Source organism: Pipistrellus kuhlii, unplaced genomic scaffold (assembly GCF_014108245.1).
Source record: "Pipistrellus kuhlii isolate mPipKuh1 unplaced genomic scaffold, mPipKuh1.p scaffold_m20_p_4, whole genome shotgun sequence".
Taxonomy (NCBI): domain Eukaryota; kingdom Metazoa; phylum Chordata; class Mammalia; order Chiroptera; family Vespertilionidae; genus Pipistrellus; species Pipistrellus kuhlii.
In genome coordinates, this window is record NW_023425540.1 from 14,712,749 (window position 1) to 14,736,955 (window position 24,207).

Here is a 24,207-nt window from a genome sequence, read left to right on the forward strand (position 1 = left end):
GAGAATAACAGGCACAGCAGACATGTCTGCCAGCCGCTGTTCTAAATACTTCACATGAGCTAACTTTTTGTTGTTTTGTTTTGTTTTTTAAATATATTTTATTGATTTTCTTACAGAGAGGAAGGGAGATAGAGAGTTAGAAACATCGATGAGAGAGAATCATTGATCAGCTGCCTCTTGCATACTCCCCACTGGGGATATGCCCACAACCAAGGTACATGCCCTCGACTGAAATCGAACCTTGGACCTTTCAATCCGCAGGCTGACGCTCTATCCACTGAGCCAAACCGGTCTCACCATGAGCTAACATGTTTAAGTCTAACACCAGCAAGGAACACAGACAACTAATATTGCCCCCTTTAACAGATGTGAGAAATGAGGCACAGAGCAGTTAAAAACTGCCCTGAATCCCACAGGTAGTGGCACTGGGTGGTTTGTTTGTGTGTTTTTTTTGTTTTTTTTTTCCCTTTCTTTTATTAAAAGATCTGCTTTATTAAAGTAAAATGTATACACCATCAAATTCTCATCATTCTGCCTCTGAATTCCTCATCATTCTGCCTCTCCCGTCACCTGGCTTTCCTGAGACACCATTTCCTATCTTATGAATTAAAATTGCGAATCAGCTCCGATCCCAGAGCAGCGAAGGGGTTAAAGTCAGGAGATGCAGGAGTCATTGGATGTGGATGCCTGGCAGAGAGAACTGCTCCCCAGCCTGAAAAGGGATAAGACAGTGCGCTCTCAGAGTTTAATCTAATCAGAGACAAAACCCGTGAATGCAGAAAACAGCCATAACAAAATGCAGGGAGATAAACGGCACGGGAAGCGCACAGGAAAAGACAAAGGGCGATTGTGTGTTTGGAGGAGAGTCAGGATCTGTGTTTCTGGAGCTAAGTATTTGTAAAAGAGAGGACGTTGGCTTGGCTATCAGGTCAAATCGCCTAAAACACAAACTCCGGAGGGAGCCTGAAGCATCCAGAAGGCGAGTTTTGCATATGTGACCAGCATAACAGGAGGCAAAGAATCACGTCTGCTGGAGACAGCGGTCTAAGCCCTTTTTGGAGGGATGGGTCTGACCGTCTCTAAACAAACTGACACGCACATGGCTTCCCAGCTCTCAGGAAACACTTCCAGGAATGAAATCAGTATACTCCACCTCAGCCATTCGTCTGGCCTCATTCTGCAAAGCTTGGGTTGTTGTCTGCGGAGAGTAGGCATCGCCCTCAGTGACCTTGAAACCCTCCTCCTCTTCAAACTGTCCCTGCCTTGCAGCTGGAGTCCCCTGCCAGTGCCACCTCCCTGCCCGCAGCCTTCCCCTGGGGGCAGGAGCCGCCCTCAGCCTGCCAGGGCAATGCACCCCTTTCAGATCCACTGATTGACAAGCTCCCCGAAAGTTCCTCTCTAGGGGTTGCCAAAGCCAAAGGCAGCATTTACCTTAGACCCGTGTTTGGCAAATTGTGGCTCGCAAGCCACATGCAGCTCTTTGGCCCCTTGAGTGTGGCTCTTCCACAAAATACCACGGCCTGGGCGAGTCTATTTTGAAGAAGTTTAAGTTTAGAAAATGTGGCTCTCAAAAGAAATGTCAATTGTTGTACTGTTGATATTTGGCTCTGTGGACTCATGAGTTTGCCGACCACGGCCTCAGACGTAGCTCGCTTTCAGAGACAGCGTACGGTTCTCAGGAACCCAACGACACCACCGATCCTTTGTTTGCTGTAAAGAATAAACTCCCTCGCGAGGGGAAGAACTAAGAAACGTAATCCCTGATCTCAAAGATACTAAGGGTCTCGGAGCCTTTACACACGTCATCCTGTGCACTGGCCCACACGGGACAATGTATGGGCCCAGGATGCGCGCTGTGGGGGCTTAAGAGACGCTTCCGAACAAAGTGACACCTGAGGAGGGAGAACAATCCGGCAATTGTTGAGTCCGATTTCCTGTTCCATATCTTCCAAATCAGAAACAAACAAAAAGAGGGAAGAGAAGCCCCCACAGATTAGGATGGACACATCCTCAAAGCAGTCCCTGTCAGGGGCAACAGAGATTCTTATACTTGGCATGTTCACAAAAACGGTAAGTCTCTCACACACCACCCATATCCGGTATTCATTTACAGGTGCTGAAGGCACCCACCCCCTGGGCACCCACATCCTCAAGGTACCTTACCCCCTGAAGGCACCCACACCCTGAAGGTACCCATCCCCTGGGCAGCCACCCCCTGAAGGTACCCACCCCCTGGGCAGCCACCCTTAAGGTACCCAACCCCTGAAGGAACAGCTGCTCCCAGGCCTTGATCAGGGCATCCCCCAGGGTCACTAAGGGTAGGGTTCATACTGGTCATCCCCCCACAACCCCATGACCCCACAGCCACATCTCTATAGACTGGAACGAGGAGCACAGATTCGCCCAGGACTGAAGGAAGAGCCTAAAGCAGGTTTCCCAACATCAGTGCCGCTGACATTTGTGGCCAATTGATTCTTCACTGTGAGAGGCTGTCCTGTGACCTGCAGGAAGGTTAGCAGCCTCCCTGGCTTCTGTTTACTTGGTACCCTGCCCCTAACTCAAAACTCAAAAACTTGTTAACCCTGCAAATATTGCCAAATAACCTCCAGGGGGTGGAAAATGGCCCCACTGAGAGCCAATGTTCCTTTAGACCAGGGGCTATTTCAGGCCCATCGAGACCTCCGAGAAACAGTTTCATTTATTCAATTTTTTTTTTTCAGTTTTCAATCAAGTTTTTTGATGAAAATAAAACAGCAGTTTCTCATCACTGTGCATTCAGACTACACACTTCTGAATGGAGAGATCAGCCTTTAGTGAATTGATTTTCTTAGGACAGTTACAGCTCTGAACTAAATTTATCCAAACTCTCAAGGGGAGTGAACTCAAGGTAACAAATGAGAGCAGTGGGGGCCAGGACAGGAGTGCTATCTTAAGGCCATTATGAATCATTAACTACCCCAAGGACCAGTTGCCTGAAATCAGCATGGCCGAAACCACCCTACCATCTCTACAAACCTCCTCCTCCACCCCCATCCTGAAGGTGTCTGCCATCATTAGGTGGAAAACTGACTTTCTAAACAATCCCATCCCCTGCATCAAAGAGGTGCCAGAACGCTGTGGATCTGCCATCAATGTCTCTGATCTACCTCTAGGCTAATGTGGAAAGGAGAAAACTATGTATATTCAAGGAACCAAGTGACTGGAACTTGAAAACATGCTAAGTGAAAAGTCAGACACAAAAAGTCATATACTACATGATTCCATTTATATGAAACCAAAGGCCCAGTGCACAAATTCATGCACAGGTGGGGTCCCTCAGCCTTGCTGGCGATGCTCTGGAGGATGGTGACAGTCTCGCCCAGTCCCAACAGGGGCCGATTGGGGCCGGCCGGCCAGGGGCAGGGAATGTCGGAGGTTGACTATGAGAGCACACTGACCACCAGGGGACAGCTCCTGCATCGAGTGTCTGCCCCCTGGTGGTCAGTGTGCATCATAGTGACTGGTCAACTGGTCATTGGTTTGAACAGGTGGTAAAAGTCACATACATATATATATATATATATATATATATATATATATATATATTTTTTTTTTTTTTTTTTTTTTTTTTTTTTTCCCCGTAATAGGTAAACCCATAGAGACTTACCTATTCTGGCAGTTGCTGGGGATGGGGTGAATGAGAAATGACTCTTTAATGGGTTTGGGGGTTTATCTGGAGGTTAAATTAGGCCATAAAGATGAAGCCCTGACCCAATAGTATTAGGGTCCTTCTGAGAAGAGACACCAGAGACCACACTCACACAGCACAGTCTCTCTCCCTTCTATGCTGAGGTCACAACCACAAGGAAGCTCTCTGTAGGAAAAGAGCCCTCTCCAGAAATTGAATCGACCAGCACCTTAATCTTGGACTTTCAGCCTCCGGAACTGTGGAAAGGAAGCGTCTGTTGTTTAAGCCATCAGTCTGTGGCATTCGGTTGTGGTGACTCAAACTGACTAAGGCAGGACAACTGTGATCAAACCCATTTTACAAACAGGAGCATGAGCCACTGAACAGTGACTAGCTTGCCCAAAGTCATGCACTGGGCAGTAGGAGGACAGTGTGCCTCCACAACCTTCCCCTCTAACCTACCCTCTGAAGGGGAGTCCTCAGCTGCTGTGAGTGAATGCTAAGTGAGAGAGGGAATGGGACAGAATGTTAGCATGGCATTCAACTCTCCAGACCTCACAGCTCTGCAAAAAGAACAGAGTGAACTTTTAACCGTTTTCCCCTTTCAAAGACAAAATTATCCAGCTTCCATCCCAAGTAAAAATGTAAGGAATGGGCCAAAAAGACTGAATAACATGGGGAGCCATTCTGAAAGTGCAGAAATGTAACCTAGATACCATCCTCTCTAAAACAGTTTCACAATATAGTCAATATTTTTTGACACCCTCCCTTCGTGGTCTTAGCCTCTACAACAGCGGTTCTCAACCTGTGGGTCATGACCCACAGGATGAGAACCACTAGCAGGGTTGCCTAAGACCATTGGAAAACACAGATATTTACATTACGATTCATAACAGTAGCAAAATTACAGTTATGAAGTAGCAACAAAAATAATGTTATAGTTGGGCATCACCACAACATGAGGAACTGTATTAAAGGGCCGCGGCATTAGAAAGGTTGAGAACCACTGCTCTAGAGAGTACAAGCCCCAGTCAAGTTTTGTGTGGCCCACTCAGTAAAACCCAGGATGTCTGGCCCTGCCCGGATAGCTCAGTTGGTTGGAGCACAGTCCCGATGCGCCAAGGTTTCGGGATCAGTCCCTGGGGAGTGCTCATATACAAGAATCAACCAAAGAATGTGTAAACAAGGGGAACAACAAATCAATGTTTCTCTCTCTCCCTCTCCCTTTCTCTCTCTCTCTCAAATCAATAATTTTTTTTTAGAAGCATATACTTTAAAACCGTGTTTTGCACTACCTCTCAACATTTTCCAAATTGAGATAATTCTAAGACATCTACATATCTGGCCTCTCTTTAAAAACTAGAAGGCCTGGCAACACTGAGCTTTAACCCTAACCCTAACCCTAACCCTATGAGCTTGTCAACCACTATCACCACCAGGCCCTATTGCCCACAAGCTGGCTCACTGCACTCATTTTCCTTACCTGTTGGGCCCTGTGGTCCAGTATCTTCAACTCTTTTACATACTGCCTCATGGATTCTGGGTCTCAATATAGGTTTTAAAAAATATATTTTTTTGTGCATAGTGCCTCCATTCAGCGTAAGCTTTTGAAAGGAAGTGTTTCAATTTTTAATGGGCTTGTCGAGCAACGCTCTTAATTAAACTTGGCTCCAATCAAAAAGAAAATGAGTATGTTCTTAAGCCAGTCTTGGACATACTATATTGAATCAAATCTTAATTCTGACCAAATGGCAGAATAAAGCCCTTTTTAAAAGCATGAATTTTAGCCATTCAAGTGAGTCAGTTCAGTATTCTATTTATAGCTGCCAGGGGTTAAGGCTTCCAACAGCTTCCACCCGCCATCCTGCCCCACCACTAATGCCAGTGCACACACCCATGCGTGCGTGTGCATGCATACACCCACACACCCATACATGCACCACACACACACACACACACACACCCCATGTCACCACCTTGATATTGAATTTCAGCCTCCAGCAAGTCAGACTTTTTCCATTACTTTGGTTTGGGATAATTTCTGAGCTAAAGGCATGCTTCCTGGCTGGCTGCCAACTGAACTCCAGAATGCAAGGAAATTCTATGTATCCCTTAAAAAACGAAAACAAACAAAAAAGACTGATTATATCTTCCCTTTAGTGTTTGTCCAGCTCACAAAAAGGAGCCTACATTTCTAACAGCGCTTCCATTCTTTTGTGACTCCTATCCTAACACAAATATCAAAAATTACTTGCTTTCCCCAGATATAAAACAAACAGCTTTCATGTTCAGAATTGAAAGGCGCTAAAAACTCACCAAATAAAAAAGGTACAAGCAGCTATCAATGTTTTCTTAAAATGCTTGCCAATTACTTTTAAAAAATCCAAACCTTGACTAGCAATAGCACAGGAAGTGGGACACACGGTAATTTTGCCAGGAAATCCAGGCCACTGTTCCATAACTTGGTGGTGAACATTTCAAACTATGCTGTCCTGCTTCTCCCCAAGGACACCTGACACTCAAGACTGAATAATTAATTTCAAGTTTCGCCAGGAGGAGAATCTCCTCCTTCCCAGGCCTGTCTTGGAGAAATTGCATCTGCAGGGCGGAGACTCCTGCTAAGAACTGCCATCACTGAGACCCCAGGATGGCAACCAGTCAGAGGTGGGGCAGGGGGTCAGGAGGGGGCGGTTCTACACAGAAGCATGATCCCCCTGGGCAGTGGCCTAAGCAGGGGCCGCTCTGTGTGACTGGGGTGGGCGTGGCCAGGAGACCACCAGCTCTGGAGTCAGAACAAAAGTGACCAGTTAGAACCACGATACATCCATGGGTATTCAAGTTCAAAAATAAGGACAGCAACAACAAGAGCTCTAAATACAACAGGCAAAGCCACGCCCATACCCACTTGGGGTACGCAGGGTAGGGCGTGTTGAGGATGCTGCTGAGGAGGCACCACAGAAGGAAGAACCTCCATCATGGGGGTGCTCTGTACCTCAATGTTGAATTTTTTTTTTTTTTCCTTTCACTGAGGCAAGAAACAAGATACGACACCCATCTATAGCCTGGGCTCCTCACTGGAAGCAGACACCGGGGGCCATGGACTTGGGCAATAAAAATGTCCGGCAGAGCAACATTTGTCTGATCCCCATATTAGAGCAGCCAGACATAGAGGACTCACCATTGGGATCCACTCTGCTGATCCCACCTGCTGGCCACACAGTCACTCTATGTGATTCTGACCCGTGACACCTTCCAAGGAACTTCATGAGCTTCTGCAGGAACACCCTACGAAGCCCGCAGGGACCCATTTGTAAAAGAACCGAATGATGATATCCGTCATCAGTAAGTCTAGGCTATCAGAGAGCAGCCAGCAAAAGAGCAAATCACTATATCCCATCGCATCTCAGGACCAGGGAAGTCCCAGGAAGCCTAAGTGGCCCATCTATGTCACTGTTAATTCTGTAGACCTGTTATTTTTGTTGAAGCCACCGTTTTTGTTTTGTCCACTTGCAATGTTGAGTTTCTAGCCCCCGATAGGTCCTACATTTGAGGGAGCCCTAGACAAAACACACCCTTAATCTGGGTACACAAGCCATGACAATAACCTTGAAACATGATCGCTGCCCAGGGTGGGATCATATTGCAGTAAGAAAAGTCCAAACATTTGATAAATCCACAGAAATTCTTGCAGACTGGCAGTGCACCTGGCCGGGAGACCCTGATAAGCTCTTGAGACATCAACTCAGAAGGAAAAAAAGTGAACACAGGCTCCAAAGTCACACAAACAAACTTGGAATTCCATCTCCCAGCTGTGACTTAACTAGTAACTTAGTCTCTCAAAGCCACAACTGGTCAACTCTACTGAGATTAACAAGAGTTGCGAACATGCAGAGGATGTACCGTAATTGCATGATGTATATGAAGGGTTTAGCATAGTAATGCTACTAAGTTAATGTCTCATAAATATACTGTATCTTGTTAGTTTTAGAAGTTTACAGCGTCTGGATAAACCTTAGGGACATTTCAGGTTCATGGGTTAATCAACAGTACCTCCTCTGAGTCCTCTGGTGCCCCCTTCATGACATCATGGTCTCAGTAAGGCCGGGGTGAGAATCCCACTAAGCCTAGATGTCAATTTTAGCATAGCCTTAGTCTCACACCTGCCGGGTCCCTCACAGGTCCCTTCACACACCAGAATCTTGCTGAATTCCACCAACAGTGGTCTTTTAACAAGGTGATCTCTAAAGCAAAGAAACTGCTCACCATACTCAGGTTGCTTATTAATCTGAATTAACTGAGTGGGGAGAATAAGTACTTGGTGCGGGTCCCTTACAAGTTCAATGGCCTTGGTCAGAGTGTTAATGATGACAGTGTCATCGCTGAGGCCTCATTACCGACCTATCAAGCCCAGACTTCCATCAGGAACCATCTCCAGAAACCTCATTCCATGTCAGGGTCAGCTAATGCCCAACAAAATACCCACTCAAGTTAACCGTGTGTCAGCAGATAGTGGCACAGACCCTTATTCTAACAAATGAAACACCCCATATGGAGTCCTGCAGAGCCCATTTAAATGATTCCCAGTCGATAAACAAAGCATGGCCGAAACCGGTTTGGCTCAGTGGATAGAGCGTCGGTCTGCAGACTGAAAGGTCCCAGGTTCAATTCCGGTCAAAGGCAGGTACCTTGGTTGAGTAGGGGGTGTGCAGGAGGCAGCTAGTCGATGTTTCTCTCTCATGGATGTTTCTAACTCTCTATCCCTCTCCCTTCCTCTCTGTAAAAAAATCAATAAAATATATATTTTTAAAAATAAAATAAAAATAAACAAAGCATGCATGACTCTACAGTTCATCTAGGAAGATGCCTCATTGACAGCATCTTACATGTTAAGAAGCAGCAAGGTCCCAAGAGCATCAGATTAAATTGTGTTCTCCTGTCCTGCTAGAAGGGAGAGGGGGAGAAGGTGAGGAGAAACATAAAGAACTCACTCCTACCACAATGTACACTTTAAACTTCTTACAATTTTATGTCAATTCTATCTCCATAAAACAAATAAATTTTTTTTTCTTAAAACCGCTCACTCCTAAAACCGCAGATTGAGCCCAGGAACTTTAAAACAAACCCAACTTAATTCCCCTCCTGCCAGCAGGTTTGGGGAGCGCCAGCCGTAAGGGTGTAAACTTCTAAATAGCCTCCCAATTATTTTCAGCAAATGAAGAGTTCTCCTGGCTCATTCAACAGCCTTTATCAAGCTTTCGGTGATTCATTCCTGTGGCTTGCGAGGAAACAACAGGCCAGGTGAAAATTAAGCAGGAAGAGGAAAAAAATCACACCCTTACTCATCCAAACTGAGGTGTGGCCTTTCACTGGTTCCAAGAAGCTGCCTCTTGTTTTATCAAGATGGGTAACCTGAGTGCTGGGTTATTATCAGGGGAGGGAGGTCCAGGGAGCAGAGTGCAGATCCCTGATGCTGGCCCGCCCAACTTCCTTCCGTCTCAGAAACACACATCGGGTTTCCTGGTGTCCGATGACACAACTTGTCCAACTGTCTATTTCCCCTTAGTTTTGGGATCAAGTGCAAGCTCATAGTTAAGGAAGCCAGGAAAAAAATAACTTTATATCTCACTATATAAATATACATTTTTATACCTAATAAGTGTATTTACTTTTCATTAAATACTATAAAAATAGATTTTGGAATAAATTAACTAACATAGCCCTAGCTGGTTTGGTTCAGTGGATAGAGCGTTGACCTGCAAACTGAAAGATCCCAGGTTCAATTCTGATCAAGGGCACACGCCCGGGTTGTGGGCTTGATCCACAGTAGGGGACTTGCAAGAGGTAGCTGATCAATGATTCTCTGTAATCATGGATGTTTCTATCTCTCTCTTCCTCTTCCTTCCTCTCTGAAATCGATAAAAAACTTTAAACTTCTCACTTGAAGGAAGGTCAATCTCCCAAATAGTTCCTTAAAATTTTATTGCTTGCTATGAACCTAAAATTCCTTTAAAAAAAAAAAAATCCCTGTAAAAGAAATTTATCCCTGAATGGGAATGAAGCGGCACTTCCCCCCTCTTTGCTGAGGAAGATATGAATAGCTCAAACGCCCACATCTGTGATGAGGGCCGCTGACATCCACAAGGCCGACAGCAGCTGTCCGCTCTGCAGATGACAAGCAAGATTCACAAAACTGCCCACAGGTTCCAAAGCAAACATGCCTCTCGCGGCATCACTTCGCGGGAAGCTGGGGGTTGTCAGAAACAGACAAAAGCCAAGACAAATGACTTAGGAAATCTAGTGTGACCTTCGCCTTCAGTAGAGATGCTCCCCAGAGAAACCTATAAAAGTTTCTTTGGAACTAGTCTCTGAATCTTCTTCCCAAACAGTGTTCACCTACGAGTGCTCACTTGCTGCTATCACATTAACAATCAGAGGACTGTGTTTTCGCTCTGATGGATTGAAGGAAAGTTTCTATTCCTTACTCCAGTTGCTGGCAAAAATGGGTAATTCTTCCTCTCTTGCATCACGACTTTGGAGAAGCAAATACACGTTCCCAAAGATCCCCACACAGATGCTATCCATACCTCCTTCTATTTACAAGACCCACTACCTGCACCTCCACATGAATCCAAGTCCATCTTTGGGTCCAAATCCTGGTTCCACTACTTCCCAGCTGTGCGAACTTGAGAAAATTACTCAACTTCTAAGACTCTGTATATCTCCTATGTAAAATGCAGAGGAGAATGGTACCAATCACATTAAGACTGTTGCGGAGATGAAATAAATTAATCCACATAAGGTAAGTGATAAACCAGTTAAAATAAAATGTAGGGGACATGAAGGCTGAACAAAAAAATAACCCTGGTTAAGCCCCAGGGCTGAGTTCCTTTTTGAAAAAATATATTTGTATTGATTTCAGAGAAGAAGAGGGAGACAGAGACTTTAAAAACATCAATGATGAAAGAGAATCATTGATCGGCTGCTTCCTGCAAGCCCCACATTGGGGATGGAGCCTATAACCTGGGCATGTGCCCTGACTGGGAATCGAACTTTGATCTCCTGGTTCATAGGTCAATGCTCAACCACTGAGCCACACTTGCGGGGTCTGAGTTCCATTTATTCAATCTGTTACCAAAGTCCTTCAGGATATCAAATCCTAATGATACATCATATTTCTTCCTTGGACAAATAAACCACTGACGACTTAGAGAACACTACTAGAATAAATATTTTTTCTTTAAAAGGTAATTTTGTCCTCTGTAAGGTAAAGATAGGATATAGCCTTTATATAAACAAACAAACAAACAAACAAATAAATAAATAAACTTCCAGAATTCTGCTTTCCTGGAGGGACTAGCTCTTCAACTTCATCAAACATTTTACAATAACTCAAAAGGAAACCCTCCCGGGGCCTTTAGCTCTTGAGGATAGCCCATTTCCTGTCTCATATGCACAGGCCAGTTCTAAAGATTACCATTTAGGGATCTGGTGGGGGTTTACGAGGCTGTGGGGATTTTTAAGAGACTTAAAAGACACAACCTGAGTTGTATTTCTGACCCCATCATCTGTGGCAGATTTTCAGTAAAGTAACCCAGTTCTCTGTGTCTCCGGGTAAAAGGAATCCACTTGATATCGCAGAAATAACAGGAGCGTAAAGACTGAGCTCCAGCCCTGTCAGAGCTCTCTGAACTCCTTGAGGGAGGTTGTCCACTTCCGAAGCACACTTTCTGAGCATGGCATACAACTGCAAATGAGCAGGGCCTGGGAAAGTCAAGCTAGGATGAGTTTTGCTCCCCATTTTTACTCTTAGAATCGATGACTCATATTTTAATTTTTTAAAAATGAAATACTGAGAAATAATTATGTTGGAGAGACAGATGTCCAAATGACCCTTCACAGCTTAGGCAAAACAGCCCCTGCCTGGCTTTCTCTCCAAAATATGATAGAATCCACTCATCCTACTTTCACAACCAAGAACTCATTTTATCCAATGTTTTTTCTTCTTATGGTAACTTTGAAAAAAACATGAGACTCCATCTTTGAAAAATTTATAGGAAAGACACAGGGCTTTTGCAACGAGAACCTTAAGTGAATACGATTTAGGACCCAATACAGAGTAAGGTAACCTACCAGATCAGCACAAAGGCAAGAAGGAAACTCATGGCTGGAAAATACCACGTTACCAAGAGGTACATCCAAGAATTCCAGTGGTTCTCAAAAGCTGAAAAAATTAAGGTCAGAAATTACAGTCTGCACCTGACTTCATATTTTTGAAGTTGAACTTGGCACCTATTCTTGAAAGAATCCCTGGAGAATGAAAATCTTTGGAAACACAGGACTTACGATTCACAAGCAGTATTCTGATGACCCCAAGGCAAAAATGTGTAAAAGTGTGGGGAGGCTGCTAACTTTTATCTTCTTAAAAATCTGAAAGCAGTTCAGCAATAGTGCCCACTGAAAACTCCACGTCTGACAACACATCCACTAGATGTGGAAAATGCCCACAGGCAACTTGGCCTTGGAAAGATACATGGTTTCCAAAGAGAGGCTCCAAGGGCAGCGGTGGAAGAATTAGGAAAGATCACCAAGAGCAAACATGTGCCATCAGAGACCAGGGCTGAGACCATCCACAGACTCCTATTCTCAATTACTATGTATGGATTGGAAGACTGGACAGTGAAGAAGGCCGATAGGAAAAACATTAATTCTCTCGAAATATGGCATTGGAGAGAGTTCTTCAGATACCCTGGATGACCAGAAAGATCAATAAGGGATCCCTCAATTAAATCAAGCCCGAAATATCGCTGGAGTAAAAACTGACAAACTGTCCTACTTTGGGCACGTCATGATAACGCAGGGTTCTCTGGAAAAGACAACAATGCGGGGGGAAATAAAAAGCAGCAGGAAAAGAGGAAGACCAGGTATGAAATGGATGGACTCCATTTAATTATAAAAAGAAAAAAGGAGCCGAAACCGGTTTGGCTCAGTGGTAGAGCGTCGGTCTGTGGACTGAAAGGTCCCAGGTTCGATTCCGGTCAAGGCCATGTACATTGGTTGCAGGCACATCCCCGGTAGGGGGTGTACAAGAGGCAGCTGGTCCATGTTTTTCTCTCATCGACGTTTCTAGCTCTCTATCTGTAAAATATCAATAAAATGTATTTTAAAAAGTAAAAAAAAAAAAAAAGGAGCAAGATCAGAGACCCAGGGGGTGACAGACAGAGCCTAGTAGGTTGGCACAGTAATTGGCTATGTGTGAGAGTAGTTCCGATAGTGTCCCAGGACTTGGGTATCGGGATGGCCCAGTCCCTGGCTGATCAAGTGGGTGGAGGCTATTGCTTCTCACACCTCCTACAGGATGACCCCTCACTCTGCCATCACCATACACCTGACTCAAGTCAGGGCACTGTCAGTGGCCTTTGATTTCCTAGGAATCAAATCCCCTTTCCATTCAGTCCTGCTGAGATACTGATGGATGATAGAAATGCCTTTTTTTTTTAAAAAAATATATATTTTATTGATTTTTTACAGAGAGGAAGGAAAAGGGATAGAGAGCTAGAAACATCGATGAGAGAGAAACATTGACAAGCTGCCTCCTATACGCCCCCCACCAGGGATGTGCCCACAACCAAGGTACATGCGCCTGACTGGAATCAAACCTGAGACCTTTCAGTTCACAGACCTATGCTCTATCCACTGAGCCAAACTGGTTTCGGCAGGAATGCCTTTTTTTAAAGTTTTTCTTAAAATTGGTTTGAGAGAAAGGAAGGAAGGGAGGAAGGGAGGAAGGGAGAAAGAGAGAAACATCGATGTGAGAAACATCAATCAATTGCCTCTAGCATGTGCCCCAATCGGGGATCAAACCTACAACCTGTGTATGTGCCTTGTCCGGGAATCAAACCTGCCACCTTTTGGTGTATGGAACAACGCTCCAACCATATATTTCTCTAATGCTCTGGGGAGAGGATCTGAAAGGGAACTTAGGGAGTAAGAGGTCAAACTCTAGAAGGGGGACCAGTAAAAGCCTTGGACGGAGGGTACAGCCAGATGTGGGTATTCTAACCAGACCAAACAACTTAACCCACGACTTAGATGATAATCCAGGATTTAGGGTTTGGATACTAGTGAGACTCAACTTTAACGTATGGCCATGAAAGTATGGACACAGCAAGTGATTCTCAACTGGAGCCACTTTGCAGCCCCTTCTTCCCCAGGGGACATGTGCAATGTCTGGAAATGGTTTTGGTTATCACAGCTGAGGAGGTGAGTGCTACTGGCATCTATGGGTTAGAGTCCAGGGATCTTACTCAACACCCCACAATGCACAGGACAGCTCCTAAATGCAAAGGCTGATCCAGCTGAAAATGTCAACAGTGTTGAGGTCGAGAAGGCTCAGAGGGAGGGCACACTTATCCACATCTGCAAATTTGGGGCTGAAAACCACCAGAGGGCTGAATACCCTGGCCCTGAGCCCAGTCATTAAAAGAACAAAATGGGGGAGGAAATAAACAGAGGCAAGGCTGCATGCAATGACAACATCGTAGAAGATGCAGTGCTATTGGCACCTAGCACTCAACACTTTGATTTCAAAGTTCATGGAAAGGCTTCCTAGGGGTAATTCATAAGAATAATAAGCCTTCAAATCAAACACACACACACACACACACACACACACACACACACACACACACCAGTGCTGCATGTCACCCAAATCCCTACAATTAAAACAACCAACCAACCAACCCGTAACTGTTGTGGCCCAGGATTAACGCTCAAGGATACTTACAGTGCAAAGGAATGAGAAGTAAAAGAAAAATCCATACAAATAACACCCTAAAAAAATGGTCAATGGTTCCTCACGCAGCCCAAGGCTGCATCCCTTATGTGTGTTTTGGTCTGAATGAACATTAGCAACCACACAGAGTTTTCTGGGGGCCATCCATAAATCACCAGCCCTGCTAATAACTGAGAAGAATGCCTCTCTCCTCCACCCAGACTTCCAGAAGAACCTGACAGTGGCCACAGAAATGTTAATATCCTCTGGTAAGCAGCCCATGTCACCAACAAGAAGTTACAAGATCCCTCTTATCATAAGTACATCATGACAGAGTGTCTGGCTGTGCCTGCAGTGAGCTGCACTGGCATATCTCACAAAACTTTTTGTGCCAAATGGTAGGAAAAATATGCCAAACTCTTTGATGAAACATCTCCACCTTGATGAAAATGGTATCCTTAAGACATAATCAGACAAGCATGCAAATGACACAGGAACAAGACTGTTTGTGTGATGTCTTCTGTAAAAGCAAACAACTAGAAACAACCTAAAATGGTCATTTAAATGAGGATACATGCTCAGGAGAGATGGGCAGGCCCACTCTTAGAACTGGACACCTAGGACACCTGCCTTGGGCTACAGGCTTTAGAGTGCCCTGTACATCACAAAGGCACACACACACACACACACACACACACACACACACAGTTAACAGAAGTTCCGCTAAGAGCTAATCATGGTCTTGGGTGAAAAATATTATTAATTTCAAACTTGCAGTACTGGCAGTAATTTGATATGAACTATTACTTACCATTAATAATACTAGCAAAATCTTCCCCCAACCCCAAACAGAATGAATTTAGCCATTTCACTTTAAACATGTGTTTTTTAAAATATTAAAGAAAAAATTTCCTCAATCAAAAAGGAACAAATGTGAAACATGCAACAAAATTGATATTTCAAGAACATACTTAAAAATCAGATAAAGGAAATAAAAATATTTGTATGACTAGAAAGGAAAAAAATTTACACACACATGATCCCCAATCATTTTTATGTAAACGATTTCATGGCCAAGGTGCATGTATAGTCTCCTCTGAAAATAAGTTTTTAATAAATTAACTTCTGTGTTCAGTTTTCTTTATAATACGCACAGCACTGAAAACTTTGAAAAACAATTTAAGAAATATTTAATGGGCCTAAAGATCGTTTTAAGGAATAGTATGGCTCAGTGGTTGAGTCCCAACCTATGAACCAGAATGTCATGGTTTGCTTCCTGGGTTGAGGGCTCTGTCCCCAGTGGGGGGTGAGCAGGAAGCAGCCAATCAATGATTCTCTCTCTCATCATTGGTGTTTCTATCTCTCCCTTCCTCTCTGAAATCATTTTTTAAATGGTTAGATTCACAATGACATTGACAAAATAAAATTACAAAATTATGTAAATACTATAATATTAATAATTTACCATATGCAATCCTATTCCTTTGTAAATATAAATATGGCTATATGAGTTCTGTTGACAATGCCAGTAACTAATGCTCAGATTTAACAAAGCAGGCCTTCTCCAAACTGAAATTAATACAGAAACAAATCTAAGAACCACACAATGACTCAAGAAAGATTTTCTACTTTGGTGCTACTATCAATAATACACAAATTATTGTGAACATCATGACCACAATAAAATTAGTGATTCTGCTGAAATATGGGAAATCAAAATAGATTTAAGTTCCTTTGGCCTGGTGGACACATTTTCTGAAAGCCCTCAGAGCGAAAGCAGCAGAAAACGTTCTTCAAGGGAAGGTTCCTGCTCGCTGTTATTATGATCACCCCATGAGCATCCACAAGCTAACAAGTAGACCACAACTGATAGCAGAAACTGTGGGAAAGGAGCGGGAATCTATACTGGAAAGAGGAGATTCCATCAAGAAATCTGATGGAGGAATACTCCAATAACTGAGCAGTAGGATTGGAGAGAAAATTTATAGTCTTCCAACCCTTTCTTTTCATAAAATAAACACTTCTCAAAAATCCAGTTTTCTAAGCGCCTTCTTTTACAATCTCCCTACCATCCTCAGTAAGCTGGGGCCAGTGGCTTTAGAAGTCACATAAAAAAAAAAAAAAAGTCACATTTTACAAAGAAATAGAAGATACTTGTCTTTCCTAAGTCAAGAACAAACCAAATAAAAATTAGCGGCGTCTTCAAACGCTGATTCAGAATTTCCTGCTGGGTTCCCAATGTTTCTGGGGTGTGGATCACTTGTTTTCCCAAACTCTCATGCTGTTTTCAACTCAAAAATCACTTACTAAGTGCCTACTCTACAGGGCACTTTGGCTAAGGACACCAACAGCAGAGAAAAGCACTGTGAAGAGCTGTGAAGAGCACCGAGGCTCTGAAGACCACTGGTCTGGGTTCCAATCCTGGCCGTCATTTCCTAGCTGTGTGACACTGGGCCAATAACTTAACCTCTCTGTGCCTCACTTTCCTTACCCATACGGTTACTAAATGGATTAAATGAGGCAGTGAATGTGAACTGTTGAGTGGAACATGTGGGGCACACATAGAGAGCACTCAGTAAACATTAACCTTTATTTATCACTGTCTTCAGAGAACTGTAAAATGCTTTGTAATTAATAAAAAAGATATGAATATCTCCCCTCCCGTGATACAAAGAAAAAAAATCTGTACTTGAGGGGAAAGTAAAGGCTATTCAAGGATAGAATCCCATCCTTGAGGACCTTTCAGTGCAAACGAGGTGATAAAATCTGTAAATGGGATATTTAACCTCTCCAGGCTCTGTTTACTCACTTAAGAGGGGGTGGGACCAGAGAAGGTATGTAAAGCCTCTAAGGGCAGGAGCAAATTCCTAAGATGACCAAAAAGGCAGAGTCAAGTTCAGAGGAAAGAGAGGTAGGGGTCAGCGTGAACTAGACCTGTCAGAGGCGGTTTCGAAAGGCAGTCGGGCAGGCAGGCCATCTGATCAGCGGCAAGGGCGGCCTGCACAGAGGTGCGGGCAGGGCTGGTAAGGGAGCTCAGGAGCCCCATCCCGGGGAGGGGATGAAGGAAGACAGTTGCAAGGTCAGAAAGCCTGGAAAACCAGACTCGGGAACGTGAACTTGATTTTGTAAGCAATCTGGAGATGCTTTTAAGACAGAATTCTGGAAATACAAACTCTGTGTTGTATTGTAGAGTGTACAGGTTGAAAGGGAGCAGGTTAATATATGCAATCCAGCACCAGAAACAATCCCTGGGAAAGCTCTAAGGCCTGTGAGTGCTGGGATTCACTTGCCACGGACAGCCGCCCGAGCTTCATTGCTCAGTTACTATAACTAAACCCTTACTATTAGTCACCCACCTACCCCGTGCCAAGGGATCTGTAAACCTTATCTCTAACTCCATGCAGGGTCAACACCATTTTGCCCAATTACAGACCAGAGAAATCAAGGCCAGCAAGGTCAGGTAACCAGGCCAAGCTCCCTCAGCGGGGAGGGGGACAAGGGGCTCCCCAGAGGCCACATCTTTCCTGCTTTGGGGATGGGGTGCTTTCCCTCTGCCCAGGGGCCTTTCGGCATGAGGAAGTCTTGCCAAGCTTAATGCAGACTTCACGGGTTACTCATTCTTGAAATGTTCCCTGCAAATGAATGACATGAAAATGTACGTTACATGGCAATGGCCCTGAAAGCAAAATTTTGCAAACCCATTAACCCAAAAGGTAGCCTCGCCCACGAACCTCAACAGAAGAGCACCTCCCAGGCTCCTGTCCTTACAGGTGACCCCTCTTACAGCCAGCAGAGCTAGAACAGCAGACACTCTGCTCGCTCCCTCCAGCGCTCTGGTTAATACTATGAAGGCCCTGCCCAGGCCGGTCTGTGCCTGGTTTTGTAGAGGCCACATGGCATGTGGGGAGCAGCCCTTCCGCAGCCTGGCCAGGGAGATCTGCTGGCAACAACTGTCTTGCTTGCAGCTGCTCCCGGGGCTTTGCTGTTCCCAACGTGACAGGGGCCAAAAAATGTACTTGACAACAGAAATCTTTGAGGGTGTGCAAAAAAAGGCAAGACACTGTAACCCCCCGGTGAGAGAAAGCACATGCTCTGGTTCTATTATACAGCCATCAAAAGGGTGGGTGCTTCAGGATCTGGTGAGACAAGGCACTTCCCGTCGGCCTGGGAGAGATGGTTTGCGGGGAGGGAAGGAGCTGCCAAAAATAAGAGTCTTGATTTTTTTGGGGACAAAAACAAGAAATACCAAGAAGCTCTAAAACCCAAACAAAATAAAATTCTATGAAAAAAATAAGCTCAAACAGTCTTAGCACCTTAAAAAGCGCTTTGAATGCCAAAGCCGGTTTGGCTCAGTGGATAGAGCATCGGCCTGCGGACTGAAGGGTCCCAAGTTCGATTCTGGTCAAGGGCATGTACCTTGGTTGCGGGCACATCCCCAATGGGGGTTGTGTAGGAGGCAGCTAATTGATGATTCTAGCTTTCTATCCCTCTCCTTCCCTCTCTGTAAAATACTTTAAACAACAACAGCAATAACAAAACAACTCTTTGAACAACTCCAGGTACAAACCAAACCCAAACTGTGTTGAGGAAAAAGGTGTTTCCACTGAGCCTTTTGCGAGTTGAGTTTTTTCAACCTGGAGTGAACCAGGCCATAAGAAATAGTGGGGAACATTCTAGTTGTACTTAATGATTTATCCCTCTTAAAACATTCATACTACTTTCTGTTCCTGGATGTCTTAGTATTATATATGTGTGTACATTTTACATATTTATTCTGAAAAATCAAAGTGTATGAATGTCCCATGAATAACCCTCAAAAGAGAGCTTTTGCTTGAACAGCCATTGTACCACTCCTCTCCCTAGAATGGAAAACAGAAAAGTCAAGCTCATGTATGAGTTCAACTGGTAGATGCTTATTTGCCCACCAGTGTCCTTATTTGTCCACCTTGGCCCTGGAAACAGCATCCACTTCAAAATATCAACAACACATTTGCACAGTCATCTGGCCGCTGTGCTGGTTGAGATTGTTTGGCTATTTTTTTAATTGCTTTGGTTACAGGCATACCAAATCTAGTTGCTGCCTAAAGTAAACTTTTTAACAACTTACCTCTAAATGCTAAAAAGCACACACCTCGTTTTCCCAGAAGTGTACACACAATTTACTTGAGCGCAGCCATAAATATCTAAAGGCAGACCATGAAGAAACAAACTCTATTAGGGAGCGTGGGGTACTCAGTTTCTCCAATCCCAGGGTACACACACTTGGAAGTCAGCAGCCATCAGCTGAGGGTTGCGAGACTCACAGATGTCTGCTGCTTACTTACAGCAGAAACTCCAAGGCCAGAGGGCTGTGCATGCAACACACATGAGAATTCATTCCACGAGGCAACTGCTTTCTGGGTACAGCTAGGTGGTTCTCAAGTGGCGGTGATTTTGCTCCCCAAGGCTCATTTGGCAATGTCCGCGGACATTTTAGTTGTCACAACTTGGGGGCTCTCCTAGCATCTAGAAGCCAGAGATGCTGCTCAACACCCTACAACGCACAGAACAGTCCCCCTAAAACAAAGAATGAACTGGCCCAAAGTGACACTGGAACCCAGTTTGAGAAACCCTGGCCCTGATCTGAGTAACCGCTCCAAGAACCACGTAACTCTTATTTCCTTATTATTTGGCCATTCATACATGAAGCTAATACATGTAACATTTCCTTCAATGTTTTGTTCACAACCGTTAGCATTAGCTTCAAGTTGTCGTCGAACAAGAAACAAGTCAACATGCCCAAATCACAACGGGAAAAATTACCAAAGAACAGGACACCATTAGTGAACAGGACACACGTCCTTGGAAATATCACTTCCACACTTACTGTTTCTACTCTCATGGGACATAACAAGATTTTCTTCACTGGGAAGTTTCAGAAAAGGAGGCTCTGTTATAGAACACTAAACAGAGAGACTAAATTAGGAGTTTATTTTCAATTAATACAGCCATGTGTGGCTGCCCTCATTGCCCTGCTGGCCTCCACCTCAGGGGCGGAACTTTGAAGGCTGATTAGAAATACACCACAGCATTAAAAATATAACTTTAAATAAATGAAAATATCCTCAAAATGAACATTTCCACCAGCAACAGAGGGGAAAGGCTCTGGATTCTATGAACTCTTCAACCTTGGGCAAGTGACTTAATCTTTGACTTAAAATGCTTCGACTGGGAAATGAAGGGGATGGATGATCAGTAAAAGCCAACTCCAGTATTACATTCATCACTGAAATAAAATCCAACCACCAGGTGACCTTACACTGAACCAAAGTATAGTGTAAGGAACAAGTTTTTCAACCTGAAAATGTGAGAGGCATCTGTCCCACGTTATCTTGAAGTTCCCCCCACTCTCACTAGGGGGCAGAGTTCTTCCCAAGGGGAGGCCACAGACCCCCTGTAATGCAGACAGGCTTCATGGAGACTGAGATCCCAAAAAACTCAATACAAGTCCTATATCCTATCATGTCTTCTAAGGAACCAGAACAGGCAAAAGCAAAATAAAGGCAAAAAAAGTTAAGAATGAGTGTCCTACAGTCAGCCTAGGTTTTCTTACAGATAAAAGCCCACTGGTCTTTCATCATGGCTTAATCTGCAAAAAGTTCTCGTACCTTCTTGCAGGCAAGAAGTTCTACGGATTAGGCCAAGACCGGTTTGGCTCAATGGATAGAGCGTCGGCTTGGGGACTGAAGGGTCCCAGGTTCGATTCCGGTCAAGGGCATGTACCTTGGTTGCGGGCATATCCCCAGTAGGGGGTGTGCAAGAGGCAGCTGATCGATGACTCTCATCGATGTTTCTAACTCTCTATCTCTCTCCCTTCCTCTCTGTACAAAATCAATAAAAATATATTTTAAAAAAAAGAAGTTCTACGGATTAGAAAACGCTACAGTCTCACATTTATAGATTTCATTCTCTAAAAAAGGGTAGAAATACATATTAATGGATGTCTAATTCACTATGAAAAAACTGGGTATTACTATGACACAAGAATATATTTATCACTTTGGCCATTATAAATAGCTGTCTACGTGGGCATCCCGAGAGCAGAATGACTTCTATCCAATCAAGTCTGAAAAAGCAAGTCAGGGAACACAGATGCAAACCCCTCCCCAACCTCATTTGCAGGAACATTCCAGAACCGTCCTGGATTCACAAAACACCCTCCACCCCCCTTTCCTGGCTTTCCATGAAAAGTCACATCTGACTCCCTTAAGTCAACCAAGTTTACTTTTGAGCCACTTCGAACCTCCAACTTAAAACAGAACTTTATTAAATAAACACAGCCAAGAAAGGAAAGGGAGCCAAGAGAGGACAGTACCGCTGGACCCAGAGGGAGAGACAGGGGAGAGGGCTCTCCTCCAGTCAAGGATTTCAAGTCACAGAGGTGTCCCGTCCTCCGTGAACCTAAAAAGGAGCATCCGTTAAATCTTTTCTAGATGGCCAAGGTTAGCCCTAAATGATTTTCTTGACATTCACATTCAAAAATCTGCCAAGGGCAGTCAGCCACAAACACCTGATCTTTTGATCTCACCCCCCGGGAGGATCTCAGACCCTGCAGAGCGCTTGCTTCCAGGGGAGAAGTGCAGGTCACACGCCAGCGGTCCGGCGGGCGGAGGACACGGTGAATGATTAAACTGGCCTTTCCCGCTCACCCTTCATCGCAGCCGCCTCCCCTGGAAGGGTTTGCACCCCGCGCACAGGAAGCCGGCACGTTTTTGTGTTTTTTTTTGCAAAGGAAATGCCAGACCTTTCTTGGAGAAAGGCACGTCCCGGCGGAACATTTTACGGGGCTTCCTGCACCCAGGTAGCCGGGCGAGCACCAGTCCCCGGCCAGGCCCGGGGCGCCGCCGCCGCCCCCTCCGGCGGGGACCCGGTGAGCCCGCTCCCCGCGCAGAAGGGAGCTCACCTTCGCTACCTCCCGGGGCAAAGGGGGAAGGAAGCGCGGGAGCAAACAAAACCTGCCTCGGCTCACTCATCCCGAGGGGGTGATTCCAGGCGATTCCCGGGAAGCCTCGCCCTCCAGGGCTTAGGGGCAAGGCACCCAGGCGGGCGCCCGGCGCGGGGGCAGGTTCCTCCCTCCAGGGCACCCCGGCCAGGTCCGGGCAGGAAGCGGGGAGCCCGCGCGGGGCCGCGGGCGCACTCACCTCGGGGAAGAAGTTGTCCATTGTTCCCGTGCGTCTCCCGACTTGCCCGCGTCGGGTGTCCAGCTCCAAGAAGTCAGCCCGGCGGAAGGTCCGGGGTTAGAAACCGTGCATGTCACGGCGCGGCTCCCAGGCACTCTGCAGCCCTAGGGGTCCTCCCGCGGCCATCGCTTCATCCCCCGGCTCGTCTCCAGCACCTTTTGTCTGCCCAAACCCACTTCTCTAACTCATCGGTCCCGAGCGCAGCCTTTGTCTCCTCTTCTTCCTCCAAGTTCTTCACTTCTGGGCGCAGCGCACGCGAGCGGAGAACAGCTGGTGGCACATTCTTCCCCGGGGATAGGGGGATCGGCGGGGGGTAGGGGGGTTGGGGAGTGCTCCCCCTCCCTCCTGAGCTGCGGCCCGGAGGCGCGGGGCGCCGGCACGGGGACTGCGGCCACACAAGGCGAGCCCCGGAGTCGTTTTCCCGGTGCGAGCGCCGCCGCGAAAAGTATTCGGGCTCCGCGGCTCAGCCGGCTCAGCGAGGAGGCTCAGGGACTTGCAGACCGGGAGCACAAGCCCCGCCCCGATCCGCACAAGCCCCGCCCCTATCCGCTCTCCAGGCCACGCCCGCCAGGCCGCGTCGCCCCGCCCCTCCAGGAGCCCAGTCCGGGAGCCAACCCCGCCCCGCGCTTCCTTGGCACGCCCCGCCCCGCCTACCACCCAGGCCCCGCCCACTCCGCTCCTGGGCTGTAGGCTCCGCCCACTCCGCGCCTGGGCTGTAGGCCCCGCCCACTCCCCCGCCTGGGCCGCTCCAGGCTCTGCGGCGGCGGCGGCGGGCCGGGAAGGCGGGTTCCCAGTGGCTCCACTCCTGTCCCCGCCTCCCCACCTAAAGGCTGGCGGGGGAGTTGACTTTCTTCCTCGGGTGATAGAAACCAAATAGTCGCCGGGGAGGAGGGGCGGAGAGATTCTTTTGTGCCTTTGATCTCCAGCAGACCCTGGAACCCGCTCAGCGCGGATCTCATTAATGCAGCTCGGCCAGAGGAGCGACCCCGGGAAGGAAGCGCGGTTCGCGGAGCTTCCCCCTGCGGTGGGGTCAGATCAAAGCGGTGAACGGAGGCTAAATCAGAATTTCTGGAAGCTGCTTTCTTTCCCGTCTTGAGTTTCTCTCCTGCGGTCAGGCTAACAGACGTTTTCCTAGCCGCGGGGCGGGGGAAAAGCAGTTTTGTAAACTGGAAGAGGGCGTGGCCAATTGCACCTTTAAAAAAAAGGTAACCTTGTTCTGGGACCTAAAGGAAACAGAGATAAGAAAGTCGATGGACGAAGGATCGAACCCACCAGGTACGGGCGGAGTCCTGGTTTCCTGTATGGCAGGTCCTCAGACTTGAGCGTGCACAGGAGTCACTTGGGAAATGTGTTCAAGGTTGGAGGTCAGTGGGGCGAGCGCTGACCACCTGCATTTCTAACAAGACCTCGGAGGGTGTCCCCTGTTCCTGTGCAGATGTGCGAACTGAGGCCTGTCTGTCACAGGCAGAGCAATGCAGGACAAAGGTTTAGAAACCTCTGTAACGATTTTAAAATGCTATGACATCCTAACGCATGATCCTTGGACTCTT

General features: G+C 46.1%; 1 protein-coding gene across 2 annotated transcripts in view; it reads right to left on the bottom strand.

The window, feature by feature from the left end:
* MYO10 (myosin X) overlaps nucleotides 1-23,157 on the bottom strand; it is a 189,963-nt gene extending 166,806 nt beyond the window's left edge. For both annotated transcript variants that reach the window (XM_036411036.2, XM_036411035.2), the window contains exon 1: nucleotides 22,619-23,157. In XM_036411036.2, the coding sequence (XP_036266929.1) occupies nucleotides 22,619-22,639 (21 nt within the window). In that variant the 5' untranslated portion in view covers nucleotides 22,640-23,157. The remainder of the gene's footprint in view (nucleotides 1-22,618) is intronic.
* Nucleotides 23,158-24,207: the final 1,050 nt, after the last annotated feature.